At 40.2% G+C, this 27,490-nt stretch overlaps 1 protein-coding gene across 1 annotated transcript in view; it reads right to left on the reverse strand.

The window, feature by feature from the left end:
- Reln (reelin) overlaps positions 1-27,490 on the reverse strand; it is a 448,260-nt gene that overhangs the window by 145,387 nt on the left and 275,383 nt on the right. The window contains exons 12-19 of the mRNA XM_051152119.1: positions 26,524-26,675; positions 14,044-14,156; positions 11,976-12,184; positions 11,108-11,236; positions 10,347-10,456; positions 7,278-7,344; positions 2,590-2,823; positions 1,799-1,960 (exon numbers count right to left, since the gene is read on the reverse strand). Of these exons, the coding sequence (XP_051008076.1) occupies positions 1,799-1,960; positions 2,590-2,823; positions 7,278-7,344; positions 10,347-10,456; positions 11,108-11,236; positions 11,976-12,184; positions 14,044-14,156; positions 26,524-26,675 (1,176 nt within the window). The remainder of the gene's footprint in view (positions 1-1,798; positions 1,961-2,589; positions 2,824-7,277; positions 7,345-10,346; positions 10,457-11,107; positions 11,237-11,975; positions 12,185-14,043; positions 14,157-26,523; positions 26,676-27,490) is intronic.

A 27,490-nucleotide genomic window follows, 5' to 3' on the forward strand; every position in this document is an offset into this window, starting at 1 on the left:
AAACTGTCCTTTAGCAGTAGTGATGGCCAGCTATGAGATTAACATATGGCTTCATTTCTGAACAACTATGGCATTGAAAGAGAATATGGGATTCAAAGCAATTACAGGAAGCAATTTATACTGAAGAAAACAGACTAAATGGCTAAAGGCATCAAGATATATTTAATTATATGAAAAATTTCCATGGTTTGTATTATTTATTATGAAGAATATAATTTAGCACCTGGAATATATCAAATTTTCTTCTGCGATGTCAGCCTTTATTAATATTTGTGAGGGAGAGAGGGAGGGAGGGTCTTACAGTCATATGTACAAATGCAGAAAATGAAGGGTTTGCTGGCATTGCCAGATTCTTCTTTAAAAAAAAAAACCCTCTTGTCTGATCTTAATCTTTGAAGTATATGCATGCCTAATACCAAAAAGCCACCTTGATTCTGTTTAGAAAAAGGATGTACTGTCAAATGAAGGACACAGTTAAACACATTAAATATGTCATTATTTTTAACATCAACAAACATTAATTAAATTTCATTATACAGGTTGATTACTGATTTTTTTTTCATCTGCCCATCTTTGTCAGGAAAAAAGTTGGGCATTAGGCCAAGTTCACAGAAGATGATAGTATTTTCTTCATGATTTCATCATGTTGCATTTTGTTGAATTGATTGATTCATATTAACTAAGTCCCTGGAACATTTCTATAGGACTTGTGTATCTCTGGGTGATAAAGAGAATTTAGCCTTACATCTTTACATGTACAATGAACGTATCCTACAAAGCTAGGACATTTAAATTTTGTTATAGTGTGTAAAATTTAGGTCATAACAGTGAATGGCTATTTCTGTTGCATGCTACCTCATTTTATGTACAAAGTTCTCATCTTATGTGCAAATGGTTGAAACGGGAAACTGTAACATAGGCAGCATGCGCTAACAGTTCTCCTATCTCCTACTTTTAAGTCATGCATATTCCCATGGTGTCAGGCCAAACCTTGAGGACCAAAGCCTGGCCCCGCCCCGCCCCACCCCCCGGATTCCAGGATAAAAGGATACTTCCCTGAAGAGAGGTAGCAGTCTGAGAAGTTTGTGTACAACTGTGAGTGTGACACAGTGCTCATCACTAATGATGGTTAGCTTGATACCTTAACTTTGTGATTTCCCTTCCTTCTCTCCCTCTGTTCTTTCTAAGGGACTTCCATGGAGAAGCTCAGAGTGTGTCCTTTGGAACATTTGTGGGTACCATTCTGTCAACACTGAAGAGCGGGCCCCTTTTAGATAAATCTTACTCAGACAGTTGCGTGTATAGCCATGAAATATACAAGCAGAGAGAAACAGAAGCGACCGGAGGAAATGATTTTACTTGTATCTTCACATATGCCATTGTCAGGGACTCAAGACATGCTAGAAAAATTTACTTGTACTTACTACTTAACTTTACTGGATGGAAACTCAGAGCACACTGGTTATCATATTGAATGAGTTATTATAATATCTATATGTAATTAATTATAACAAAATGTTATACAGTTCAGAATAACAGTATTGACTGTATTTCTTTCCTAAACATCACAGTAGCTTCCTTAGATGCACAGTTAAAAATATAAGAACATACTTCTTTGAAGCACTGAAGTCAATGAGACACAGATTAAAATATGGCTTACCAATTGTTCATTACAACAGAAGGATATACAGAATCCTATATAAGTTGGCCCCCACAAAACTGTAAAAGTGGACCATGATTCACCCCAGGAGGAAATGGTACAGTATTCATCCATTTCGGTAAATGTGTTCTGACATACCTGGGCTCATGATAGTTGAGATATGAATAGTGTTCCAAGAGTTTCCAAGTTATCCCATTGTCATATGAGTAATGCAGCAGAACTCCTTCACCCGGCTGGTCAGGGGCCCTGCATGTGCTCAGCACAGACTTGCTCCCCAGCCTCAGTGTGAACTGGAGAAATCTAGACATGAGGAGTCCACAGTTAGTAAGCACATTAACATCCTTACTGATAAACTTAAGTTTTGCTTTCAGAGAATCTCAGACACACTTAAATGAACATCTCAAAAGCTGTAGGTTTACAGTTATTGTTTTATAATATGTAAGTAATTGTACTGTGAGATGTATTAAGTATAGAAGATGTGTATATATATATATATATATTATATCTACAAAAGATAATTATAGTCATAACTATTTGTGTTCTTGTACATACACACTTAAAATGCCAATCATTTCTTTACTGCATTATTTATCAGGCACTGGGGGCGGGGGAGGGACAATGTAGAGTAAATCTAATCAGCTCCAGCAAGCTGTCAAATAAATAAACTACATGAATAATTAATCAGCCTTTGGCTTAAGAACACAATTTTGATTTGAACACCTCATTTAAAAAAAAAACTATCAGTCATTAGTAGCTCAAAATCATTGGTGAGTCTTGTAGTTTATTAAAATATAGAGCAAATTCAAACAAAACATCCTTCCAGCCTATGTAAAGACTAAAATGTATATCCATCTAGTAAAAGAGTACAAATTGAAAATATATCAGAACACAATTGTATGCCTTCTATGTTTTAGCCCACATGCACTCACCTGGACTGCGAGCTGTCCACAAAGGATGTGATTAGCTGACGCCGGCCATCTTTGTTGAAAACCAGAGCCTTACCACTGGCTAAGACACCACAGCCAAAGCTGACTTCAGCACCACGGATAGAGTAAAAGTTATGGTAAGAGGAGAGCCTGGAACTGCCAAAGCTTTCTGAAATAAACATCGGGAAAGTCTGGGATGCCATCTCACAAGCTGGACCAGAAAATCCTGGGTCACACCTGAAAGAAATGTACTGCAAGTGAGTCTTAAGATATGGGCACTAACCAAGGACAGTACAAGTAGTAAATATCAAACCCCTACTTAGATCTACCCAATGGACAGGACATTCTCCACAGTTATGTGGAGAGTGGGGACTGACTCTGACATGAACTCTGATGCCCCATATTTGACCACTTCCCCTTGATGGGGAGGCCTGATGGCACTCAAAGAAAGAATAAGCAGGCTACCAAGATGAGACTTGATAGCCTACAACCATATAGTAGGGGAGGAGGTCCCCCTTGGTCATAGACCTAGGGGAGGGGAATACAGTGAAAGCAGGAGGGAGGAAGGAATGAGAGGATACAAGTGATGGGATAACAACTGAGATGTAATCTGAATAAATTAATAAAATTAAAAAAAAATGGGTCCCTTAGAGCCTCCTGATCTTAACGGTCTATCCTTTGGACATTCCTGAGCTTGCTCCGGTGTGTGTGTGTGTGTGTGTGTGTGTGTGTGTGTGTGTGTGTGTGTGTGTGTGTGTGTGTGTGTGTGTGCAGGTGTGACCGAGAGACCAGAGATTGAGTGAACGGTAAATGAACCTCATTAGTCTTTGGAGAGTACTGAATCTGAAAATTTGATAAGGGCCAACTGACTGTAAATATTCTAGAAGAACTCAGCTTCTGCAGGTCCCTACTATAAAAAGCTATGATTAAAATAATTCAGCACTTAGCTTTGGCCAATGTTAGTGTTTATCTAAAATGTGCCAAAATATGTATACACTGACAACTGGAAATCCTTGAAAAGCACATATCATTTGATTCATAATGCTCATAAAGTTTATGAAGCAACACAAAACACGTTTGTTTGAGATGGAGTTTTTCTGTGTAGTCCTGGCAAGATCAGGCTAGCCTCGAACTCATAGAGATCAACCTACCTCTGACTCATAAAACATTTCTAATAAATGATCTAGAATAAGGTTTCTTCAAGAACAAATGTGAATGTAAAATATGAAAGGAATTATTATTTTTTTTTTTTACATATTTTGAGGCTTTGAACACAAGTGTTTCTTAAAGCATCTCACACCTAGGCTGGCACTATAAAGGGAAACTGCACACTCTGACCTGGAGACAAGTCCTTACTTAGTAGAACTGTGCTGCTTCTCGACGCCTCCCAACTTAGTAGCAGTTCAAGGAAAAGCAACTTGCCTCCTAACACCTGACTGCTGAACCCCCTCCACCTTTTAGCAATGAGTAAACTTCATCAGAATTAATGTTTCAATATCAGAAACTTTATATGGTTTAGTTGATTTTAGTTTTTATAGTATAGCTTTGAAGTATAGAATGAAATCAGTGTCTTTGGTGCACGGACATTTTTGCTTAAGCCTATAAGCTTCCTGGAGTCTGGAAAAGGCCTTCCACACAGCAGGGTACCACTGAGTGGATGCTGTGGTGCGTCTCAGGGAATGGTCTCTAGCAGTGTCTCTGAGGCCAAGGCTTACAATGGCCTTCAGGGTCTATTGACTGTGAGGCCAAGTGGAAATAAGATGCCAAATTTGATGTACATTATCTCTTCTGGTGTTGTAAGTATACCATTTTCATCATGTTAACAAGGATGTTGGGCCCTAAAATACTAGGAACTGATACCGCATGAAGTTCAAAGGCTGTCTGAGCAATGTAGACAGCTTCAGGGAAAAATGAAGGCGAGAGAATGACGATCTGCTGACCATGCTAATGAGCCTCAGCTTCTTTGCACGCTGTTATTTTGTGGATACAGTCGGCCCCTGAGTCACCAAGAAGTTTCCAAACAGGCAAGCGAACACCAGCTAAATTGGACACACTGGGAGCTTAAGTGTGATTTGCCACGGCAAGCGACTGCAGTGTGTTCCCCAATAAGACTAGCAGGGTGCATCTCAGGGTAAATGCACTTCTGTGCATCTTAAATATTGTCCCCTTAGAACTAGATTGAGAGTAAGAGGTGGCCATTTAGCTACAGAACACATTGGTGTCTATTCCCATTTAAGTGGCTCTGAAAGTCTACTTTTAATAAAGATTGTGTCATTGAGATAGAATCCCAGTAAGGACCCCACTTGTGTTTAAACACAAAACAACATATTCTTTGTAGCTTGCGCTTCCCAGAAATCACACTGGTGACTTTAGGGATGATGGGAAACTATTGGGCTCCTAATCTGACCACTATTGGTTCATCTACCTATCTCTCCAAATGTAGTCATATATAATTCACTCTGTGTACCAGGAAGAATCTTACATTGTTTAGATACAGGGGAACACTCCTGAAGTGTCCCACAGTCCCTTCTCATTAAGATCTGAAAGAAGGTAGGGTCACCAGGTAAGGGAACTGTCAGTTTAGAAATTCATCCTCAAGATGCACACAAGCCAGAAAGTCTATGGGGCAGGAAGGAGTGGGGTCTTGGTGGATGATAAAAACAACAGCAATAATAATGCTGCTGCTGGGATACTTCAAGTTTAAAATTTTCTTACAAAGAGTAAATGTAATTATGTTCCAACTCAATAAACTGCTTATTCCTAGAAAAAGAGGCAATAAAATTCAGCCTTCCTACAAAAAAACCATAGAACAAGTCAGATTTCTCTTATTTGAAATGCATTTTAAAAAGTAGGTGGCCTTGTTATAGATAATAGATAGAGACAACAAGTTGAGAGAAATGTAGGTAGTGTTTCAAAGCGTTAATGAGCTTCTTGGGGGCAGGAGTTTCACTTAAAGGTTAAGAGAGATGGCCCTCTTAGTAACGTGCCTCTGCACAAGCCCAAGAACCCAAGCTTACTTCCCAGCACCCACATAAAAAATGGCACCATAGTGCTCGCTTTAAATCCTAGTCTTGAGGAGGTATGGCCGCGAGGATCCTTGGAGCTTGCTGGTCATCATGTTGGGAAATCCCAAACCCGAGAGAGAGAGAGAGAGAGAGAGAGAGAGAGAGAGAGAGAGAGAGAGAGAGACAGACAGACAGACAGAGACAGGGAGAGAGACAGAGACAAAGAGAGACAGAGAGAGACAGAGACAGAGAGAGACAGAGAGAGAGAGAAAGAAGAAGGAGGAGGAGGAGAAGGAAGAGGAGGAGAGGAGGAGGAGGAGAGAAGAGAAAGAGAGAGAGACAGAGACAGGGACAGAGACACAGAGAGGTGGAGAAAGGGAGGGATGGAGAGATGGAGGGAGGCATAGAGGGAGCGGAGAGCAAGGTAGAGAGACAGACAGACAGAGACAGACAGAGAGGGACAGACAGACAGAGGAGGATCTGGTTTTCAAAATCAAAGTGGATGGCTCCTAAGGAATGACATTCCAATATGTTCTCTGACTTCTACACACACACACACACACACACACACACACACACACACACACACACACACACACACACACACGTGCACAGGCCCACACAGTTGAAAACTCACACTCACCTCAGGGTATTCACATGAACGCTCATATTCTGAAACTTTTCAGTTCTTCACACGCCTCATAAAATATTTAATCATACAGAGTGATCTCTTTGTTAATTAAATTTGATAAAACACTGTTTTAAAAATTAACCTGACACACTAATCCCAGTGTTTACCAGGTTTGTCTCACTATTCCATATAAGCAGGTTCAAAGCTCTTTTGCAAACTGCCTACTCATTAATTAGTTACCCAATTAATTGGTTTTTTGTTTGGAGGTGTTGAGAATTTATCTACATGGAAAAGGTGGCCTGTGGTTTCAGGAATTCACAAGAGATTTAGAATTAAATGTTAATATAAAAATAACATAATAAATGTGACAATCTGTTCTTGATATTAATATAACACAATTCACTGATAGTAACTCTATGAGTGTGTTACTTCCGACTTCATAGTCTGTACCATTGTTCTATAAAATGCACAGAAAAGCTAACTATCTAGCTAGGAGGAATTTGAATTTGTTACAAATTTACATGAGAGGTACTACAGTTTTTATAAACTAGCCCAATATACATTTATTAATTAATATTACTCCCAAATTGTATGTGTGTTACATTTAAATCTTATCTTGTGGACACAGAGAGAGCCAGGTGTGGCTGCGTGCATGACTACAACCCCGGTGATGCGTAAGGCAGAGGATACCTGAGGCTTGCTGGCTGTTAGCTTAGTCCTGGGTTCAGTGAGAGACCCTCTCTCCACACAATAAAGCAGAGAGTAACAGAGTCAGGATATTCTGTGTCCTCTTCTGGCCTCTGCATATACTCCCATGCTCAACACACACCCATACACCTTACATATATGTCACACCTGCATACACACACATCACACACCTGCATACACACGATGATTCCATTTTGAGTATCCTGACTTGGCTTTTAAAAATAACTCAAATTCTAGAGAAGAATATTAAACATGCTTAAATGGCTTGCAGCCTCAATATGCAATGCCTATATAAAAAGGGACGAATATATATATATATATATATATATTTACTCTCAAATGCTTACTTGCAACCATGTCGAGTGCATTGTCCTCTTCCAGAACAGAATTTGAGGCACGATGGACCTATATAAACTACAGGGAGAAAGGCGTCATGTGAAAGATGGCAACGTAAGCAGAAAGCCCAAGAACATTACCCACACACTAGGAAACAACACCCATGAAGCACAAAGCACTTGGTCACAAATACGTCGCCTCTGTCTATAGTTCCATAAAGCATTCCTTCAGGTTTTTAATGTTTGCACTCAGGAACAGGCCCTTGTAATTTATGTTCCTTGCTGCAATGTCTTCTGCCCCAATAATTACAGACACACCACTGGATGCTCTGTAATGCATATATCCGTTAGGGAGAAATCGAAAAATCTATTTGATGCATCACAAGGCAGAGAGGTTACAACTCTATTCTTAAATGGGAGGAAATCTTCAATACTATAGATGGTCATTTCATATATTTCTAAATATTAATTCTTCATCGTGGGAAATATGGAGCAATATTAAGAATCTGCTGTTGCGCGTTTATCGCCTTCTCTGTAACGTATAGTTCCCCACTAACCACTGACTTGACTGACGATGTGATGGTACCCTGAAGCCTAACCTTCAGCAGCTGAAAAGGCCTAAAACGGCTGCATCTGAAGCAGACTCTCATACATGTGATACAAACGTTTCTTATAATGAGCATGAGGATAATCAGTGGTGTAACAGGGAGCAAAGGTAATTAAGCACAGAGACACGCTGGCTGCTACGACTCTACCGCACTCAGATTCAGGCATGAAAATTTTCCTGTCTGGCACCACTTTCTCCTATATCCTGTAATCACATCAAAGTGCTCAAATAATTTATTTTTAAATAAACTTAGCTGTAGCCTGAACTCTCAGGAGCACATCATCCTTGTACCCAATTAGTAGGAGCAGAAAAATCTTAAGAGTCGCAGTGTAAAACCTCTGGGTGAAGGAAACTGCTACTTAGAAGAGATTAGACAGTACACTGCCTGGTTAGAAGTGCAGGCATGAGGCATCAGATTATCCTGGATTTATATTCTCGCTTTGCCTGGGAAACTTTGGCTAAATGATTGACCCTGACTAAGCCTCACTGTCTCTCTTCTACATGTGGGATAGTGATTTTTTCTTAACGTCAAGAGTAACTCTCATATTTTTCACGATGCCTTGCACCATGGGGCTGTGACCCCCTACAGCCATCACTACCCTCATGCCCTGTTGTCCAACAGGCTCCACTGCCCTCCAAGTGCCGAGAAACAGGACAGGCACACGTGCTTGTAAGCCCGCAGGAGTCCCTGACCTGGGCTACCCTGGCAGCTGTGCGGACCTCAACACCACATCATTGCCTGGAAAAAAGTCACAGATCACCAGTAACACAAGGCTTTCCCAGTCAATAAAATCACAATCAAGGATTTATCATCCTCTCCTACTGAGTTCATTGTTCTCATAACCGTAATAGCAGACATAGCCTGCCCTAGGAGTTTCCGGTTCATTAACACGTCAGGATTATTTCTGAAATACCTAAAAAGATGGCAGAGGTGTTCTTTCTGGAAGAAATGTGGGTCTTCTTCCTGTCCTGTGAACATGCTTGGTCTTGGAAAGCCTCAGACAGGAAGGTGACAGAACTGAAGAGACTGCCCCAGTTGTGTGACCACTACTAACCTTGTGTGTTCTCCATGTCTTTTCCCAGGAGAGTCAAAGCAGGGACACAGGTGGTTACCAGTGCATGGTAAATGCTCCCTGACCACAGACAATGCTGCACTCGCTTTCTTTAGGGAACTGGGGCAGCCTTTCCATGGGCACATATATGTTTCATTATAGTCTTAATTTCCTTATACTTGCACTTCATTTTCATTACTAGTTTTTAAACTTCTTTTTGTGATTATTAAAAGTAATAAAGATTCATCATTGAACTCTGAAAAGAATGAAGCCAGGGAAAAATCCATTTACATCCCACTACATGGTGGGCACATACCCTGGAGCCCATTAGCAGCCATGATAATTAAAATGCTGTGCAAATATTCTACCAGTGGAGAAACTTTATCTTAACAAATTAAACCTTAGCTAGTTTGGCTTATACACTAGGTTTAGTAGCATGGGTCCCCCTCCCCTTTTTTTAATTGAACATAGTCTTCATATCGGCATTTGGGTAAATTATCTTGCCTGAAGTTATCTTCAAAATTTAAGAACCTTATGCAATTAGTTTCTCAGGATTTAAATTATTCAAAAACAGAAAGAGAGGATTAATACATGGAAAAATCAGCACTAAACTATGATTTTCTAAAATAGGACAGAACAAGGGAGAGGGTGTGTTAAAATTGCTTAAGCACTGCCGTTTTGTCTTTCCTTCTGTGCGTCTCCTCCTCAGAACCCTTGTACTTCCTTGTAGTATAAACTTTCAAATTTGTGTGTCCTACAAATCTATCTAGAAATTAAAACAAAACAAACAAATAAAGACGATTGGTGTTTAATGATGACATAGAAGCCATGTAACTTAAAGCTCAAGACATCTTCTCTTATTGTACAGGCAGGTGTACGTCGCAGCACTGCGCTGCTGGTTTTTAAATTAGGCAGAAATGATCAGCCAAAAACTTCTATGGATAGCCATTTTCTTAAAACAGGGTAGAGGTTTCACTAGTCTTACAGACAATGTTTCCCGCTCTCTGTAGTGTCTGCAACTGGAAGATAAGCAGCCCAGATGTTATGGAAGTTACTAAGAAGAATGGGTCTTATTTTAATACATGCAGTATGGTACTTATGGTAATTCTGCATAAAAATTCAAGAAAAACATTAGGCTATCCCTTGTCATCAACTGCAAATTTGAATTTTAAGGATTTAAGCATTTTAAAATTATGTACGTTGAAACGTCTCAGCATCTAATATTGCTGACTACACAGCCTATTTGTTTCTGAGTGCGCATCCCTGGGCTTCTGACGGAATGCAAAAGAGAAGAGGAAGAAAGGGCGGTTAATGAATCTCAAGACCACGACGTAGACATGTGATTAAGCCTGTGCTGACTAACAAAAGCACAGGAAGCGGCCCCATCAGTGGCCCGTGATCGTGACAGGCGGGAACACTCACTATTATCAATTGCCCACATGTTTCCGAGGATCGGGCCTGTTTGTCGCCAGCGGATCCTGGTGTCTCGGGTCAGGGCTGCGTTTGGGAGGGGAATCGTGATCCGGTTCCACCTGCAGGAACAGAACGTAAGCAGGAAATCAGCTTCAAAGCTGTGTTCCCCTCTTCCGAATTAGTCTTGCGTGCCTCTGTCTGCTTGCTGCAACACCAAAATAAACTAAGCATTTGCATTCACTGGCGGAGTCAGTAGCTTAATTTTGCTGGCCTTGTAAATATTTTAGTATGTGGCTAGGTCTTATTCTGTAAGCTGGCAAACACTTTACACTCATCTTGAGTTTTATACTAGTTGACAAAAGGCTTAATTTATGTGGAAATTTCGACTGACCACCACTACACATAGGTGGCAGAGTAAGAACTGAACCAGGTCTAATTTCGAAAGCTATCTTTCTTTTACCCTTGTTTGAAGTATGTATTTTGGCAATGCATTTTTGGTTTTGTTTTTTTAAAAAACAATAGCCGTGGGTTATATAATTCAAAATACAAGTATTACACAAAAAGAATAACTGACCTCATAAAATATGGTGGCCATGCATAGGATTTAGCGAAAATATTTGCATATTTATTGCTATAATGCCACTCCTAAGGAGAAGTCAGTTTGCTTAACTACTATCAAATTCAGTCTCAGAATTACTCACTGTTGTTGTTTTTAAATTCCACATCATGGATTTAATCTTTTTACTGGACCTCAGAGTGTGTCTACTCACCCACTGTAGTTCTCAGAGGAGTATATGGTGCTGTGTGGGAGGTGGGGGCCCGCGCAGATCTCAGGCAAACACTCAGTGTGGATCAGGGACCAGGAGCGCCCGTGGTTAGTAGAAAACTCCAAGCTGACACTAATATCCACACAGCAAACACAACAGGAAGGGGGCAAAGAGAACAAACAATTCTGTTTATTTCTGGATAAATACCTTGAATGAGACAACGGGCAGGAGATTCCTGTAAGACATTTACTAAATGTGTCATCTCTCACTTAAGTCTGACCGCCTTCAAAAAAAGTGGTTGGATGACTGCCCTAAAAGCTATGCTTGAAGGACAACACGTGGTAAACTGGGTTTGTGCTCTCGAATTTGATATATACCAAGGCAATTACCACATCTCACATTGTCACTTATTCCTGTGAATGTGAGGTCAACAAAATTATTACAGGAGATCTGAGCAACACTTATGTGAGTGAAACAGAAGTCATAGCCCTTGAGGTGCTAATTGACTTCTGTACCTATTATTAGGGGGTCACTAGCCAGCGAGAGGTCAGTCTTGTCTTCAGTTATTTTTTTTTATCTCTCAGTGATGGATGCTGCCACAGCCTGTGAGAAAACCTCTGATACCTTATATCAAGCTCTCAGAATGAAGCTATTCTAACCAAAAAAAAAAAAAAAATCTACCCAGTCACATCCATCCTATTTACTAGTCAAAAATTTTTTTCAGGGAGAGTAGGGAAGTATCTGCATTCTGTCAATGGATATTTCATTAAAATCCCAGCCAGAAATCTACTGACAAATCTCTCTAACTCAATGGCCAGGTGCATGCGTGCATTTCCCACTGGCTTAGCTCACTCATCAGTGTGCCTCTTACCTGTTTCCAGGCTGGTGCGTGCCACATCCCAGATTGATAGAAAACTGGATCATGTGAGACATGGTGGACGGGAGAACAGGCAGCACGTGGAAGAAGTCTACGGCCCACATGTTCTGATTATGCCCTTGGTGGCTCTTTTGCCTGAGACAAAACTTGGTGGCAGGTGTCTGAAGCTCAGGACTGATGACCACAGACAGCAGAGATGGAACCTTCCAAAAAAGAAAAAAAAAAAAGTGAACTCAAATTATTTCTAGTTCTCTCCACTTAGTCAATGTGAATGATCTTAGATTCTGAGCACTGAGTACATAACTGCCATTCACCGAGCACCACACAATGGCCTTTGTGCTATATGTGTTATTTCATGGGAAGAGTCTGTCTTCAAGGACAACTCATTTCTTTTTTTTTTTATATTTTATTAATTTATTCATATTACATCTCAGTTGTTATCCCATCCCTTGTATCCTCCCATTCCTCCCTCCCTCCCATTTCCCCCTTACTCCCCTCCCCTATGTCTGTGACTGAGGGGGACCTCCTCCCCCTGTATATGCTCATAGGGTATCGAGTCTCTTCTTAGTAACCTGCTATCCTTCCTCTGAGTGCCACCAGGTCTCTCCATCCAGGGGACGTGGTCAAATATGGGGCACCAGAGTTCGTTTGAAAGTCAGACCCCACTCTCCACTCCACTGTGGAGAATGAAGGACAACTCATTTCAATGACTCAAAATTCTTTCTGTGAGGACAGTGGGGCTCCTTGTATGCAACTAATCAAGTATGTGTATCCATTGTATCTGCCTTAGCACTGGACCACGGCAGCTGAATAATGATTTGACCTTACCAGTTAGTGCTTTCAAAAGTAGTTTTGTATACTATTAATGTTTGGCCCAACTAGGAATCTTGAGAACAAGACTCAACACAGATGTAGCCATAGACAGCAAATCAGTCTGTAATAATTTGTGTCTATGGTTTGGCATGAAGCATTCACAGGACCAGAGCAGGTAAAATCCTACCAACTAATTGTTAGAAAAGTAGTCCACCATGACACTCCTAGGGCAGTCAACTAGTTAACAGTCAGCTGAACGCTGAACTTGGTGGATTCTTTCTCTGACTGCTCCCTTTGTTGACTATTTTTAAGTTACTTATTTTGTGTGTATGTGCTTGTACGTGTGGGTGTGCACACGTGTGCATGAGGCCAAGGGTGAAGTCATGTGCCTTCCTCAACAATTGCTCTCCAGTTTTTGAATCTGAAGTGTGTCGATTCAGCTGGCCTGGCTGGTCAAGCTCTCGGGGTCGTCCTGTTTCTGCCTCCCCAGTCTGAGAGTGCAGGTGTGCACCACCATGCCCAGCCTTTTACTAGTGTTCTAGGGTCCCACTTAGGTAGCTATGGCTTATAGAGCAAGCACATTACCCACAGAGGTTTCCCCAAGCCCCCAAGTTCTGTAAAGTACCTAAAGTGCTATCAATATGGAGAGAAACCACTAACGAGTGTGATGTAAAACTAGCACATATGGATATAATAAAAAAATTCACACCCATGAAAAGAATCTCACATGATTTTCAGGATGTTTGTACAAGAAATAATACTTGTCCTATATCTAGAGAGCAAAGGGAACAGGGTAATCCTGTAGCTCCAGTTAGCAGAGAAAAATATAAGGGTAGCAGTGAGCTGAACCCCTGTAATGTCTTCTGGCTAAAAGTTCTCCAGTGCAGGACTCTATTTATTATGTCTAAATCTCCAATGTGGGATTCTACTTGTTATGTCTAAAAGCAAGGCTGTGAAGTTGCATAATTAGAGTCACTTACAGCTTTCTCAGGGACAAGAATAACTGTCACTCAGAGGCTTGGCTTTGCTTTATTGTTGCTGTAATTCATTCTTCCTGATAAAAATCTGAGTTTTCATTTCCATCAGATATAAAAATGAATATTAAAATTTCCAAGTCACTTAAAAAAAAATCTAGCAATTTCCTGGGGTGGCAAGGAAAGAGAAGTGTCCTTAGTTCCTGGTGTGGTGTTTGTGGATATGGCTTCATCCTGAGAGGTGAGTCGTCAGGGGTAAGGGGCGGAGTTTGTACCTTATAGGAGGAATAGGAAAGAGTGTCCAGTGTGATGTGATCTTTCCTTCCTTCAATCTTTGCATATAAGATGATATCGTTATCATGAGAGTCTCCAGGATCACAGATGCCTCCTGTAAAGAAAAATTTCATGGTGTTAGAACTAATTCGCATCCAAATGATCAAACATAGCATAAAAAAAAAAAAAAAAAAAAAAAAATCAAAGTTAGAAATAATTACAGTACCACGTGTCAGTTAATGATACCTTTACACAAAGACAATGAGGCCCAAGGGATTAATTAATGGATGAAGACAGCTTAGAAGAACCATGTTGACAGCTAATGGCCAATATTACTCATTGTTTAATGGAATCACTCAAATAACGGTGTATGTTGAGCAATGGCCATGGTTCAACCCAGTTGAAAAGAAGTGCTTTCACATGTGCATGTTCATAGGTGGCACATGTTCCTTTTATGTGTGTGGATATGTGTGTGTAGATTGTTGTACTTGTGTGTGCAGGCCAGAGGACAACCTTATGTGCCACCTTTTGCTAAGACAGGGTCTTTCCCTGACTTGGAACTCACCAAGCTGACTAAGCTGGCTGACTTGCAAGTCTCGAGAATCTGCCAGTGTATGTCTGCAATAGTGCTGGGATTACAAAGTGAGCCATCATGCCTGGAACCGGGTTCCCCAGGCCTTCTGAGACCCTGCTTATATATATATGGTTCCAAAAGAGTTTTAGGATTTTTTTTCTTCTATTTCTGTGAAAATACTTTGGCCATTTTGGTTGGGATGATACTGAGTCTGTAAATGGCTTTGGTAGAATGATCATGTTTGTAATATTAATTCTACCAGGCCATGGAGGTCTTTCCATTTTCTAGCTTCTTCCTCAACATCTCCATCACAGATTTGAAGCTTTCTTTATAGATGTCTTTCTTCTCCTTGGTGAAGTTTATTCTCAGATTTTCATTGTGTTTGGGGCTACTGTGAGTGTGCTCATGATCTCTTTCTCAGTGTGCTTGTTGTTGGTACACAGAAAGGTGACTGAGTTTTTAAGTTGATTTTGTACCCTGTCCCTTTGCCGAAATTGTTGACTGTTTATAGTATTCCTGCAGAAATCAGGGGTCTTTATGTATAAAATTATATCATCTGTAAATAGAAATAATCTGACTTTTTTTTTGGTGGCTATTTGTATCTGTTTAACTTCCTTCTCTTGCTCTTGAGCTCCACTAAGTGCTTTGAGCACAATGTTGAAATGCAGTGGGGATACTGGACAGCCCTGTCCTATTCCTGACTTTTAAAGGCATCACGTCAAGTTTTTCTCCATCTAGGATAATGCTGGATGTGGGTCTGTCATTCTTAGCCTTTGTTATGCTGAGGCACATTTTCACTAGTCCTACCCTCTAGGACTTTTATCATTAAGTCATGTTAGATTTTGCCAAGGGCCTTGTCTGTAGCTACCGAGATGATTTTGTCATTAAGCACATTCATATGAAAATGTTTGGTGACTCCCTGCATCGAAGACTTCTGAAATGGGGATATGTTTCAAGCAATAGAAATAGTATTTTAGCAGACATGTTTGTATTTTAAACGTGCATTTAAAAATGTTTACTTTTTACATTTATACTGGGTGCTTCATTTGATTAGTGGTAGGTATATACTCTAGTTTGCTCTCCATCACTGTACTTTTTGGTCACACAAAGTGATACATCATTAGAACTGAAAGGGATGTGAGGGTCTCCTGATGACAGAATAATCTTAGTAGGAGTTCTGCCTTGTTACCAGTGATCTAGTCTTTCTCTATCTATTACACGTGATCAATAATTACAGCTAAGTAGAAGCCCAACACACTGCCCCTCATAACAGCACCAGACACATAGAGCACAGGCATGAAGAAGCATTTCCAAAGCTCATCACACCAACCTTTCCTCTTACTGTTACACTTGTGAGAAATCCCTCTGTTCCTAAATCAACACCACTGATGTTAACTTTATTTACAGGTAACTGCTCTTGCTGGTATTCTCTGGTGCCAATAAGGTAATTCTCAAACTCTAGAATAAGATCACCCTTTGGGAATGTATTGAAATCAACAAGCAATGGTTGAGACACCAACTAAACTTAATAAGCCAACAGGGCATCAGTTGTTTACAAATGTCCTGTCTGATTCAATTTGGACAATGGAGTCTGCCCTTTGGCAGAAACTGTCTCACAAGCGAAACTAAGAAAGTTAGATGGAGCCTAATTAGCATAAGAAATTTCATAACTGAAGCAATATTAGCCAAAAAGAAATCTGTGGAGAAAAACCTTGACAATCTACAGGAGTAGACTTGTGAAGTAGGGTTCTTGAAGACCAATGCATGCCTAGGGGATTCGCTTGGCAGGATTCACATGCCACGACATGACAACATGGAAATGCCTGATCTGATGCTATAAACATTGACTGTTTCTTCAAGCTCAGCCACTACATCTTCATAGCCTGTTAATGAGAATCGTAACTTGCTCACTAGCCTTTTCTGAGTCCCCAAGATCCCACCTTCAGGGCCCTGAAGGAAACTGGTTATTTGAATCTAAAAATACCAACAGTTGACTACAGTCACCACATTAAGGCCATGCAAAGCTCATTCTGTTGAGCAAGCTGGCTTGTGTATGAAGCATCGTTCTTTCGTCTTCCTGAGTGCAATTGCTTTCAACAACCTGAACAAACACCTTACCCGACATTTGTGTTTGGTTTTAGTAGTGACTAGAATTATGCTGTGTACATTATCTTAAGCCTAAGTTTGTTCTATAAGCTATTTGATGTGTTTGAGCAACGTCCCAGGGTTAACTGAGAAGCCAGTGTCCGTGAGACAAGCAGCAGAGGACCAGCAGCCCCTGGGAATGAGGTTAGAGTGCCTAGCCAAGCCAGGGAAGAGAAAGTTCAGCATATGTCCCTGTCCTACTGTGTGCCCAGCTAGCTCTGGGAATACGGATTCTAACGAGCTATATGATAGTGCTATGGAAAATCTGTGTCTGTGTTGGTTGAACAATGTTAGGGAGTGTGCCATATAGCCTAGCTTTAGACACAGGAGTTATACCTCAGCTACCAGTGAAGAAAGGAATCAGTCTGGTAACTGATTTTCCTCCCAAGGAAATTTATCACTTATCAGTTTCATAAAGCATTGAGGATGCAAATGGTGCCAGATGCTATCTGAACTGGTTTTGTCTTTAGCCAGACAACTAGAGAACAAATAAGAGCAATCTACTTTTAATGCAGTGTGTGCATCAGGAAAAATTAAATACAAGTATTATACATTTCCAATTCATAACAACAGCTTTCAAGAAGTAAGATACCTTTATCACCCTGCTGATGGGTCTGGCCCCAGGAGAAGTCCCACAATAGCCTCAGAGGCAAGTCTATATCTGATGGCATTCTATTTGACCTCAACCCTGTATTATTAGCATCACTCAGGGAAACTGCAGATGGTTGTATTTGTACCTTGAAATTTGGCATGCTGCACATAGTGTGCATTTTAACATTATCAAACAATTACTATTTACTGAGTTATGTATTGTGAACTAAAACAGGGATGGTAAATCAGTGATGATGTAAATTTCATTCCAACTAATGTTTATCACTCAGGGCTAACAACCTGTAGAGAAAACGATGATTTTTATACAGGTATCATTTATTTTAGCATTTTGTTACATCAGTATAATAAAGCAGTTACTAAAGTTATTTTAAATTGTGGTGCCTGGGGGAAGATCTACATGAAAACAAAATTCTCCTTTGGAAAAAAAGTTTTCCCATCAAACATTGAATACATGTTCAAAATTATCAAGAAGGAACTAAAAATGTGAAAAGTTGCATTGTGTGATTTCGGTGTAGCACATCTAAGGACAGGCCTGAATGATCCATTTTCTGCAACTCCACTAACTGGTTGTAGGATCTGCTCTCCTAAAAACAGTGAGTGAACAGCAGCTGCTGTTCAGAGAAGTAACAGGCATGGGACTCTCATACGGAACAGAGTGGAGGAGAAAGTCTGAGAGGAGTCAAGACATTAGGATGATGACAAAGCTTATCTGAAATATCCCTCTGAGGGCATCTGTCAGTCCTGTGTAGCTCAGTGACAGCAACTCCTACAGGAAGAAACAGAATCTTGCTTAGCTTACAGAGCTTTGATGCGTGGTAGAAGGAAAGGCTCAGGAGGCATCTTGTACAGCAATTAAAGTACAGAAAGAATTCAATAAAAGCTGGGTGGATGGTCAGTTCTGGACTACTTAAATGCTCTTTTAAATAGGTTTACAGATAGTAATTGGTGTTAAGAGTGGTTTTGCTAAATTTTACAATTTTCACAGCATTGTGCTAGTAGGGGAAGTATACCTTGACCTCAATTTGTTATGTAGTGAGAAAAACAAACAAACAAACAAACCTAAGACAAATATATATCAGTGTCCATTACCTCAAGGTTTTCCTTATATAGTGTGTGTTATCTACATCATGAATGACATGAAATTACTGACAGTCCACATTTTAGAACAGTTTGCTATTATAATTTTTGTATGTGTGCATGTACACATGCATATGTTGTGTTGGGTATCTTTGTCTATTGTTTTTTAAATTTTTTTTATTAATTTATTCTTGTTACATGTCAATGGTTATCCCATCCCTTGTATCCTCCCATTCCTCCCTCCCTCCCCTTTCCCCCTTATTCCCCTCCCCTATGACTGTCCTGAGGGGGACTTCCTCCCCCTGTATATGCTCATAGGGTATCAAGTCTCTTCTTGGTAACCTGCTATCCTTCCTCTGAGTGCCACCAGGTCTCCCTTTGTCTATTGTTTTTCACCTTACTTTTTGAGGCAGGGTCTCTGACCAGAGCTGGAGTTTGCCAATTAGCTATACTGGCTGGGCAGCAAGCCCCAGAGACCCTTCATTTCTGTTCCCAGTGCTAGAATGACAGAAACTCACTGCTGCACTTGGCTTATATGGGGGCTGAGGATCTGAACTCAAACCCTCATGCTGTCAAGGCAAGTTCTTTAACCTCTAAGCAAGCCATCTATGAATCCAGTTTCACTTCATCTTAATTCTTCCAGTTAGTCTGTCTGTTTTTCTTCCTTCCTTCCTTCCTTCTTTCTTTCTTTCTTTCTTTCTTTTTTTGAGACAAGGTTTCTCTGTGTAGCCATGACTGTCCTAGAACTCATTCTGTAGACCAGGCTAGCCTTGAACTCACAGAGATCTGCCTGCCTCTGCCTCCTGAGTGTTGGGATTAAAGGCATGCACCACCACTACCAGTCTCCACTCAGTCTTTTATTATGCCTAATTTATAATTTACTTATCAGACTTCCTTATAGGTATGTATGTATGTATGTATGTATGTATGTATGTATGTATGTACAAGGAAAACAAAGCTTATAGAAAAGCCACATTAGGAGCTATGGTTTTAGGCATTCACAGAGATCACAACATAAGGGAAGATTCCACATAAGAAAGAATGATAATTAGCTTTAATTGTATTATGATGATATACTGTAGTAAAAATCCAGAGAAGAAAGATGGTGGGAACTAAAAGAACTGAGAACAAACCAAATGCTCAGTAAACATTTTTAGAGGAACAATGAACAAAGAGTAAAATGAATGGTGTTTATTAGGTTATTTTTATCTTGTTCTCTGAAGTTTGGCTATAAACCACTGTACTGGATACTCTTCCTCAATAATGTTGGCTGAATAGGTGAACAGATAAATAAGGGAAATGAGGTTTGAATTTAATTCTGAAAGTTGTACAAGTTTAAGACAAATGAGTCATAAAAACTGATATGAGAGGGAGATCCAAGATGGTGGCACCAACCATGCACTGCATCTGATTGGCAGGACTGAACCAAGGGACTGGGCTGGGAGCTACAGATCACAAGACCTGGAGAGCCTTGGGTGAGAGGGGTCCACACAGTGTAGAGCACAGTGGGTCTGGGCAATACAAGCGGTCCATCAAGGATGGCTGCCCTGTCCCTAGAGTCTGGATGCATACCTGCCTGCAAGCTGCATCTACACTCTATATCTTAGACTGAACTGTGGGTGATGGAGCACCAGCTTCTGGATCTGCTGGCCCAGGGAAGAACCCAGGAGAAGAGGTGGATCTGACCTCAGACCATCCTGTCAGTCCTCAGAAGGCCCCAGGGCATGGGCGGGTATAGGCAAGCTCACTGAAGCACAGCCAAACTCAGGCTAGCAGGCTGTACCACCTCTCTCTCCCTCTCTCTCTCTCTCTCTCTCTCTCTCTCTCTCTCTCTCTCTCTCTCTGTCTCTCTGTCTCACTGAACTGTGGGCTACCAGAGCATTAGTGTCTGTGTCTGCTGGCCCAGGCGGGAGCCCAGAGTGTGGAGCTGGCATAGGTCTTACCTTAGAACACCCTGCCAGTCCATGGAGGGGCCCAGGACCCAGGTGGGTGCGAACACATTCTCCAAAGCCCAGCTAAATGCAGGCTAGTGGGCTGTACCATCACTTTGTCTTGAACTGAACTGTGGGCTGTAGAGCTCCAGCGTCCAAGTCTGTTGGCCCAGTTGGAATCCCAGGGTGTGTAGCAAAGTCCTCAGAGCCTAACCCAGGTCATATACCTGATACAGGGAAGGATTCTCTGATCCCTGCAGGTGAGGGGTCTCAACCTATAGTCATTCACCTATGAACTGCTCTCAACTGTCAATGAAGGACACCAGAAACTACCACCCAGTGTCCGAAACAGGAAGATGACTAAAGGCCAGCATAAAAACATAAACAACAAAATCCAAAATAATATGGCATCTCCAGAACCCAGTTATCCCAAAGCAATCAGTTCTAGAAACTGTAACACAACTGAAGCATAAGAAAATGATCTCAAATCCTTCATAATGAAGATGATAATGAAGGAAGCAAATAAAATCCATAAACAAATACAGGAAGATGCAGCCAAACAGATTGAGGAGCTTAGAGAGGCCATCACAGAGGCCTATAGAGAAGAAGTGAATAAATCACTGGATGAAATTCAGGTAAACGCAAACAATCGGGTGAAGGAAATCAATAAAACAGTTCAAGATCTGAAAATAAAAATGGAAACAATGGTAAAAGCACAAATAAAGGAAAGCCTGGAAATAGAGAACTTAGAGAAGAAACCAGGAACTGCAGAGGTAAGCATCACTAACAGCATTTAAGACGTGAAGGAAAGAATGTCAGGTGTAGAAGATAGAATAGAAGGTTTCATGCAACCATCAAAGAAAAGGTTAAATCTGAAAAATTCCTCCCACAAAACATTCAAGAAATGAAGGACATCATGAAACGATGAAACATAAGGACAATAAGATTGAGAAAAGAAGATGCCTGGCTCCAAGGCCCAGAAAATATTTTCAACAAAATCATAGAAGAAAATTTCTCCAATTTAAAGAAAGAGATGCATATAAACATGCAAGAGGCCTACAGAACACCAAATAGACAAGAAAAGAAAATTCTCCTACCACATAATAATCAAAACACAAAGTGTACAGAACAGAGAAAAATATTAAAAGAAGCAAGGGAAAAAGGCCAAGTAACATAATGGCAAACCTATCAGAATCACACCCGACTTCTCAGCAGAGACAATAAAAGCCAGAAGGGCCTGGGCAGAGGTTTTGCAAACCCTAAGAGACACCAGATGCCAGTTCAGACTACTATACCCATGAATCTTTCAATAATCATTGATGGAGAAAACAAGATATTCCATGAAAAAAACAAATTCAAACATCACCTATCCACAAATCCAGCCCTATAGAAGTTACTAGACGAAAAACTCCAACCCAAAGTGGCTAACTACAATCAGCATAACACAGGAAACAGACAACATCACTTAAGCAAAACAAAAACCAGACAAACACACAAACACACTACCACAGCCAACATCAGAATCAAAGGACATGACAGTCCCTTGTCATTACTCTCCCTCAATATCAACATCAACTCTTTAATAAAAAGACACAGACTAACAATCAATGTAGAAACAGGACCCAACATTCTGCTGCATTCAAGAAACACATCTTAGCCACAATTATAGACATTACCTCAGGGTAAAAGGCTGAAAAAAGGTCTTCTATGTAAACACAAGAAGCAAGCTGCTGTAGCCATTCTAATACCTAATAAAATAGACCTTCAACCAAAACTAATCAAAAGAGATGAGGAAGGACACGTCATACTCAACAAAGGAAAATTCAACCAAGATGGCATCACAATTCTGAACATTTATGCCCCAAATACAAGGGCACCCACATTTTTTACAAGAAACATTAATAAAGCTTAAACCACATATCTATCCCCAAGCATTAATACCGGGAGACTTTAACACCTCACTTTCACCAAAGGATGGGTCAATGAAACAGAAGCTGAGCAGAGAAATAATGACACTAACCAGTGTCATGAATCAAATGGATCTAACAGGTATCTACAGGACTTCTCACCCAAACACAAAAGAGTATACCTTCTTCTCAGCACCTTATGGAACATTCTCAAAACTGACCACATAGTAGAACACAAAGGAAGCCTCAACAAATACAAAATGATTGAAATAATACCTTGTATCTTATCAGACCATCATGGGCTAAAGCTGGACTTCAACAACTATAGAAATAACAAAAAAGCCTACACAAGCATGGAAATGGAACAACTTTCTACTCAATAACTGGGTCAGGGAAGAAATAAAAAAAGAAATTAGGGACTTGCTAAAATTGAATGAAAATGAAGGTGCAACATACCCAACTTTATGGGACACATTGAAAACAGTGCTAAGAGGAAAGTTCATAGTACTAAGTGCCTTCATAAGGAGATTATATTTCCTTGTTTTTAATAGCTGAGTAGCATTCCATAGTATAAATGTACCACAGTTTCTTTATCCATTATTCAACTGAGGGACATTTAGGTTATTTCCAGGTTCTGGCTATTACAAATATTGAGCAAATGTCCTTGTATGGTGGAGCATCTTCTGAGTATATTGCAAGGAGTGGAATAGCTTGGCTTTAGGTAGCCCTATTTCCAGTTTTCTGAGAAAGCACCAGATTGATTTCCAAAGTGGTTGTATAAGTTTGCATTCCTACCATCAATAAAGGAGTGTTCCCCTTTCTCCACATCCTTGCCAGAACGTGCTGTCACTTGAGTTTTTGATCTTAGCCATTCTGATGGGTGTAAGATGGAATCTCAGAGTCATTTTGGTTTGCATTTCTCTGATAACTAAGGACGTTGGGCTGTTTCTCAGCCATTTGATATTCCTCTGTTGAGAATTTTCTGTTTAATTCTGAGCCCCATTTCTTAATGGGGTTAGGGTTATTTGGTTTGTTGGTGTTTAATTACTTGAGTTCTTTATATATTTTAGATATAAGCCCTTTGTCAGAATTAGGGTTTGTAAAGATCTTTTTCCAGTCTGTGGGTTGTTGTTTTGTTCTGTTGACAGTGTCCTTTGCCTTACAGAAGCTTTTCAGTTTCATGAGGTCCCATTTATTAATTGTTGAGCCCAGAGCCTTAGCTATTGGTGTTCTGTTCAGGAAGTAGTCTCCTGTGCCAATGAGTTCAAGGCTTTCCCCCAATTTTTCTTCTAATAGATTTAGTGTGTCTGGTCTTAAGTTGAGGTCCTCAATCCACTTGGACTTGAGTTTTGTGTGTGTGATAAATATGGATCTACTCGCATTATCCCATGGGAGTCTCTCCCATCCCCCACACGCCTCCTTTCTCTTCTTTAGGCTCTTCTGCATTGTATTCCCTTTCCCTTTTTCCTCTACTGGGAAAAGATTTCCCCAATGTTTTTCATGTCATCAGCTATCAGCAGCTCTCAGAAAGTTAGTTCAGCTTTCAAAATTCAGCCAAAAGCCTATTTCTTCTATTCATCACTTCATTTATTCAACACCCACTTATTGAGGTGCAGGAAGTGAGTGGTTTTCAAATGTGCTCTCAACTTTGAACAGAACCCCTATATCATAGTCTAGAAATCCCAGCCTTACCATGTCTAGCACCATACTCTTCCACATAGCTGCCTCTTTTAAAAACACATGCCACTATAGGAAGTGGTACCACTCCCCAGGCACCCAGAAGAAAAAAATGTGTGTTGTTTTAATAAACCCGCATTCACTGTGCTCCAGTTGGCTGTGTTTCTGCAGCTGTCCTGTCTTGGTCCCCTCCTTCCCACTATCACTCAGCACCGACTCAGTCTTTTGTTGCTTTGATTGGCGCACTAGACACACAACAGAGTTGCCAGAGAAAATACACTGCATGGAATGACAAGTGCTCACCAAAATTTGTTAGAATTATTATTTACTATTTAAAAATATTGTTCTCTATAAGCTTAACACTAATACAGTTTAACCAGGCTACACACTCTGTTCTTCTTTCTTTGTCAGGTGACCTACCCCACTGCCCTAACTAGTGTCTCTTCTTCTGGTTTCTGATTATTTCAGTCTTTCCTTCACACCCTTGATGAAATCATCTCCCTAAAAACAGGTAATATCGTCCTGGCAGGAATCCTTTGACACAACAGTGAGAGAAAGAGCTAAACCCTGTAAGCGGGATGGAGAAAAGTGCCACTCTAGGTCATTTACATGCTTCTATTAATCTTCTGGAGAAATTACCCAGCTGCAAATGTATCACATACATTGATTTTTTAAAAATGTCCTTTATTCAGATTGATCAGTCTGAAATTCCAGTTCTAGAATTGGTCCAATGCCATCTCCCTGATGAAGCCTGGCCCTTATGCTTCTCCTGCAGGTGCTGCCAGCTATCTCTGCACTTTCATGGCATACTGTTCCATCAGAGCTTGTGGCATTCTCCCCACACACAGTTAAATGTCACTTGTGGTCATGGGCTTTGTCTGAGTCGCTTCTAAAGCAGTAACAACACAGACAGATGAGTATGAGGCACCATTTAAGTGCTTTTATGTGTTAACTCAATCAACCAGCAACTCTGTGACTGGTGCAGCATTGCTCGCCACTGCCTCTGTATGACCTACTCCAGACTCTATATTCAATATGCATGCCTTACTTTTTACTGAATGGAGTTCCTTTTATTTAGGATGGTGTATATCTTTGGGCTTACTCAAAATTTCCTGCATAGTCAATACTATTTTAATTCATTAGTTAATAGTCAATTTTGTTAAGGAGAGAATTAAAGATGACTTAATATCCTATATATAGGCTCTATAAAAAGTAATTAATACAATGACAATTTAATTTTTTATAGATGTTTGCAGATGGGTTGATTTAGCATTGAAATTCTAATTTCAAATAAATTTTATTAAGAAGGTAAAGATAGAAAAACAAACTACAGTGGTTATTATAATTTTATGTTTTGCTAATGTTTTCTAGAAATTACTTATAATAAAGTGTGAGACAGTTTGAATATTATTTAAAGAAAATGAGGTCTAGATATTTAAATGTACAGACTATTTTAGAGTAGATAAGAATGTCCTGAATTTTGAGATTAGGTCATTATAGACATGTGACTTCTTTGTGGACAGAGTGTTGTTGGAAGCATCACATGGGGATGTGCTTGTGACCATGACGGTCTTGAGGTCTATGCCATGCAACCCTGAGCTATACGCCTGTCAAGAAGCCAAGTGAGACATGTGAGCAATAAACAGCAGCTCCGAGTCCTAGGCTTGGGATGTTCTGTCCTGATAAACTGACTTCTTTGCTGCTAAGTTCAAAGATAGGTGATGTTTATTTCCTGCTTCATTTCCACACATTGCTTGTGATTTTCCACTCTACAAAGAAGGTATGTGAGAGGAATGACATCAGTGAAAGAAAATGTCACTCTGCTTTTGTTGACAAGTTTTGGGACAAATGTGGCAGGCCACAAATTTCAAGTACCCAACTTATGTGTGGGTGTTTTACCAACTTTATGTATTTGCTCTATCTGTAATACATTTAAGTATGTTTTATGAACACATTTTTTGTGTTTTTAAACGTATTGGAAAATAGAGTATTATAAAACATACTAGCGTACAATAAACTGTCTCCCTCTCTGCTTCCCCTAACAGCAAGAGTTGGGAAATAACAAGATACCCATGAAAATAAATGACTCACCTTGATGAGTTACTGGCTGTAGACAGAGAGGTCACCTTGTCTTTGCTTCCTTCCCATTGTTTTTTTTTTTTTTTTTTAGAGAAAATAAATCTTTACTTATTTTTGAGATTTTAACTATAACATTTCTTCCTTCCATTTCCTTCCTCCAAACTTCCCACTAGCCCCTCCCCACTCTTCTTCAAATGTATGGCCTTTAAAAAAGCTAATTGTTATTGCATTCAACACTGGTGCTGTGACCACGAGTGGAGGTGAGAGAAACATTATGCATTTTGTCTTTGGGACTAGCCACAGCATGTCAAGAATGCCTTTCTCTACAATATGGCACCAACCAGACTGGCCTGAGGCAGGGATGAGTGCCACAGGTCTTCATTCTGTTAGGAGATCTCAGAGTTCACTAATTTTCATTTTTTTAATGGTAAATAATAAGCAATATTATTTCTGTAGGAAAAGGTAGCAGTCTGTACCTACCCATAACGAAATAGAACCTCAGGTTCCCATAGCCGGTTGTGTCCATATAGGGAGTGCACAGCTTCCTCTCTCGGTCTTTGAGGAACACCAGTGACAGTCCTGACTCTATGGTTCCACATTCTGTACCAACAACAGCTCCCAAGATGTCCCATCTAAAAAAAAAGGAAGAATCATTGAGAGTTAGAATACCAAATCCAACTTTATGTAGAGTAATTTTTTTTTAACTTAGTGGTGGGTAATTCTGAAGTAAACATGTAACACTGAGGACTTTGGGCAATGACTAAACTTCACACATGTTGTTCAGTCACTTCCTGTCATCAGCTTTAGACAACAGAGCATTTTTTTGTTGTTGTTGTCTTTCCTGTGTCTAGAGCCACATTCTAGAACAGGAATGTATTTGTTCTGTTTTAATGGTCTGAAAATGTCACGCATGATGTAATGAATGCTGATCATCTTCTTTCTGTTCCAACTGATTCCCTACACCACACACAAAACCTTAAAGGGCCTAGAGTTGAGTTGAAGAGTCAAATCAACACTAAGGCAAGAGTGAACCAGGCAGTACAGCATTATAAAAAGGGCTTGTATGGTGTCTAAGGACCCAGTACCCACACAAAAGCTGGGCAGGTGTGGATACCAATCTGTAATTCCAGTGCTTGGGAGGTGGAGAGAGCAGAGCCCTATGGCAGGCTGGTCAGATGGATTTGCTAACAGGAGATCTCTGGGTTCAGTAGGAAACTCTGATCCAGTAAAAATGTGGAGAGCAACCTTTGGCTTCCACACTCCGTGTGGACATATGTGTACATGTGTTACACATGTGACCCCATACATGACCATGCATACATACCATACATATAAGCTCATGTGAAAAATTTTAATAGCAAAATTCATCTTTTACTTCAGCTGTGTCTTTTATTCTACTTAATAAATCCTTGCCCTAAGGTTACAGAGATATTCCCTCATACTTTCT

The sequence above is a fragment of the Acomys russatus genome, chromosome 10, assembly GCF_903995435.1.
Source record: "Acomys russatus chromosome 10, mAcoRus1.1, whole genome shotgun sequence".
Classification (NCBI taxonomy): Eukaryota; Metazoa; Chordata; class Mammalia; order Rodentia; family Muridae; genus Acomys; species Acomys russatus.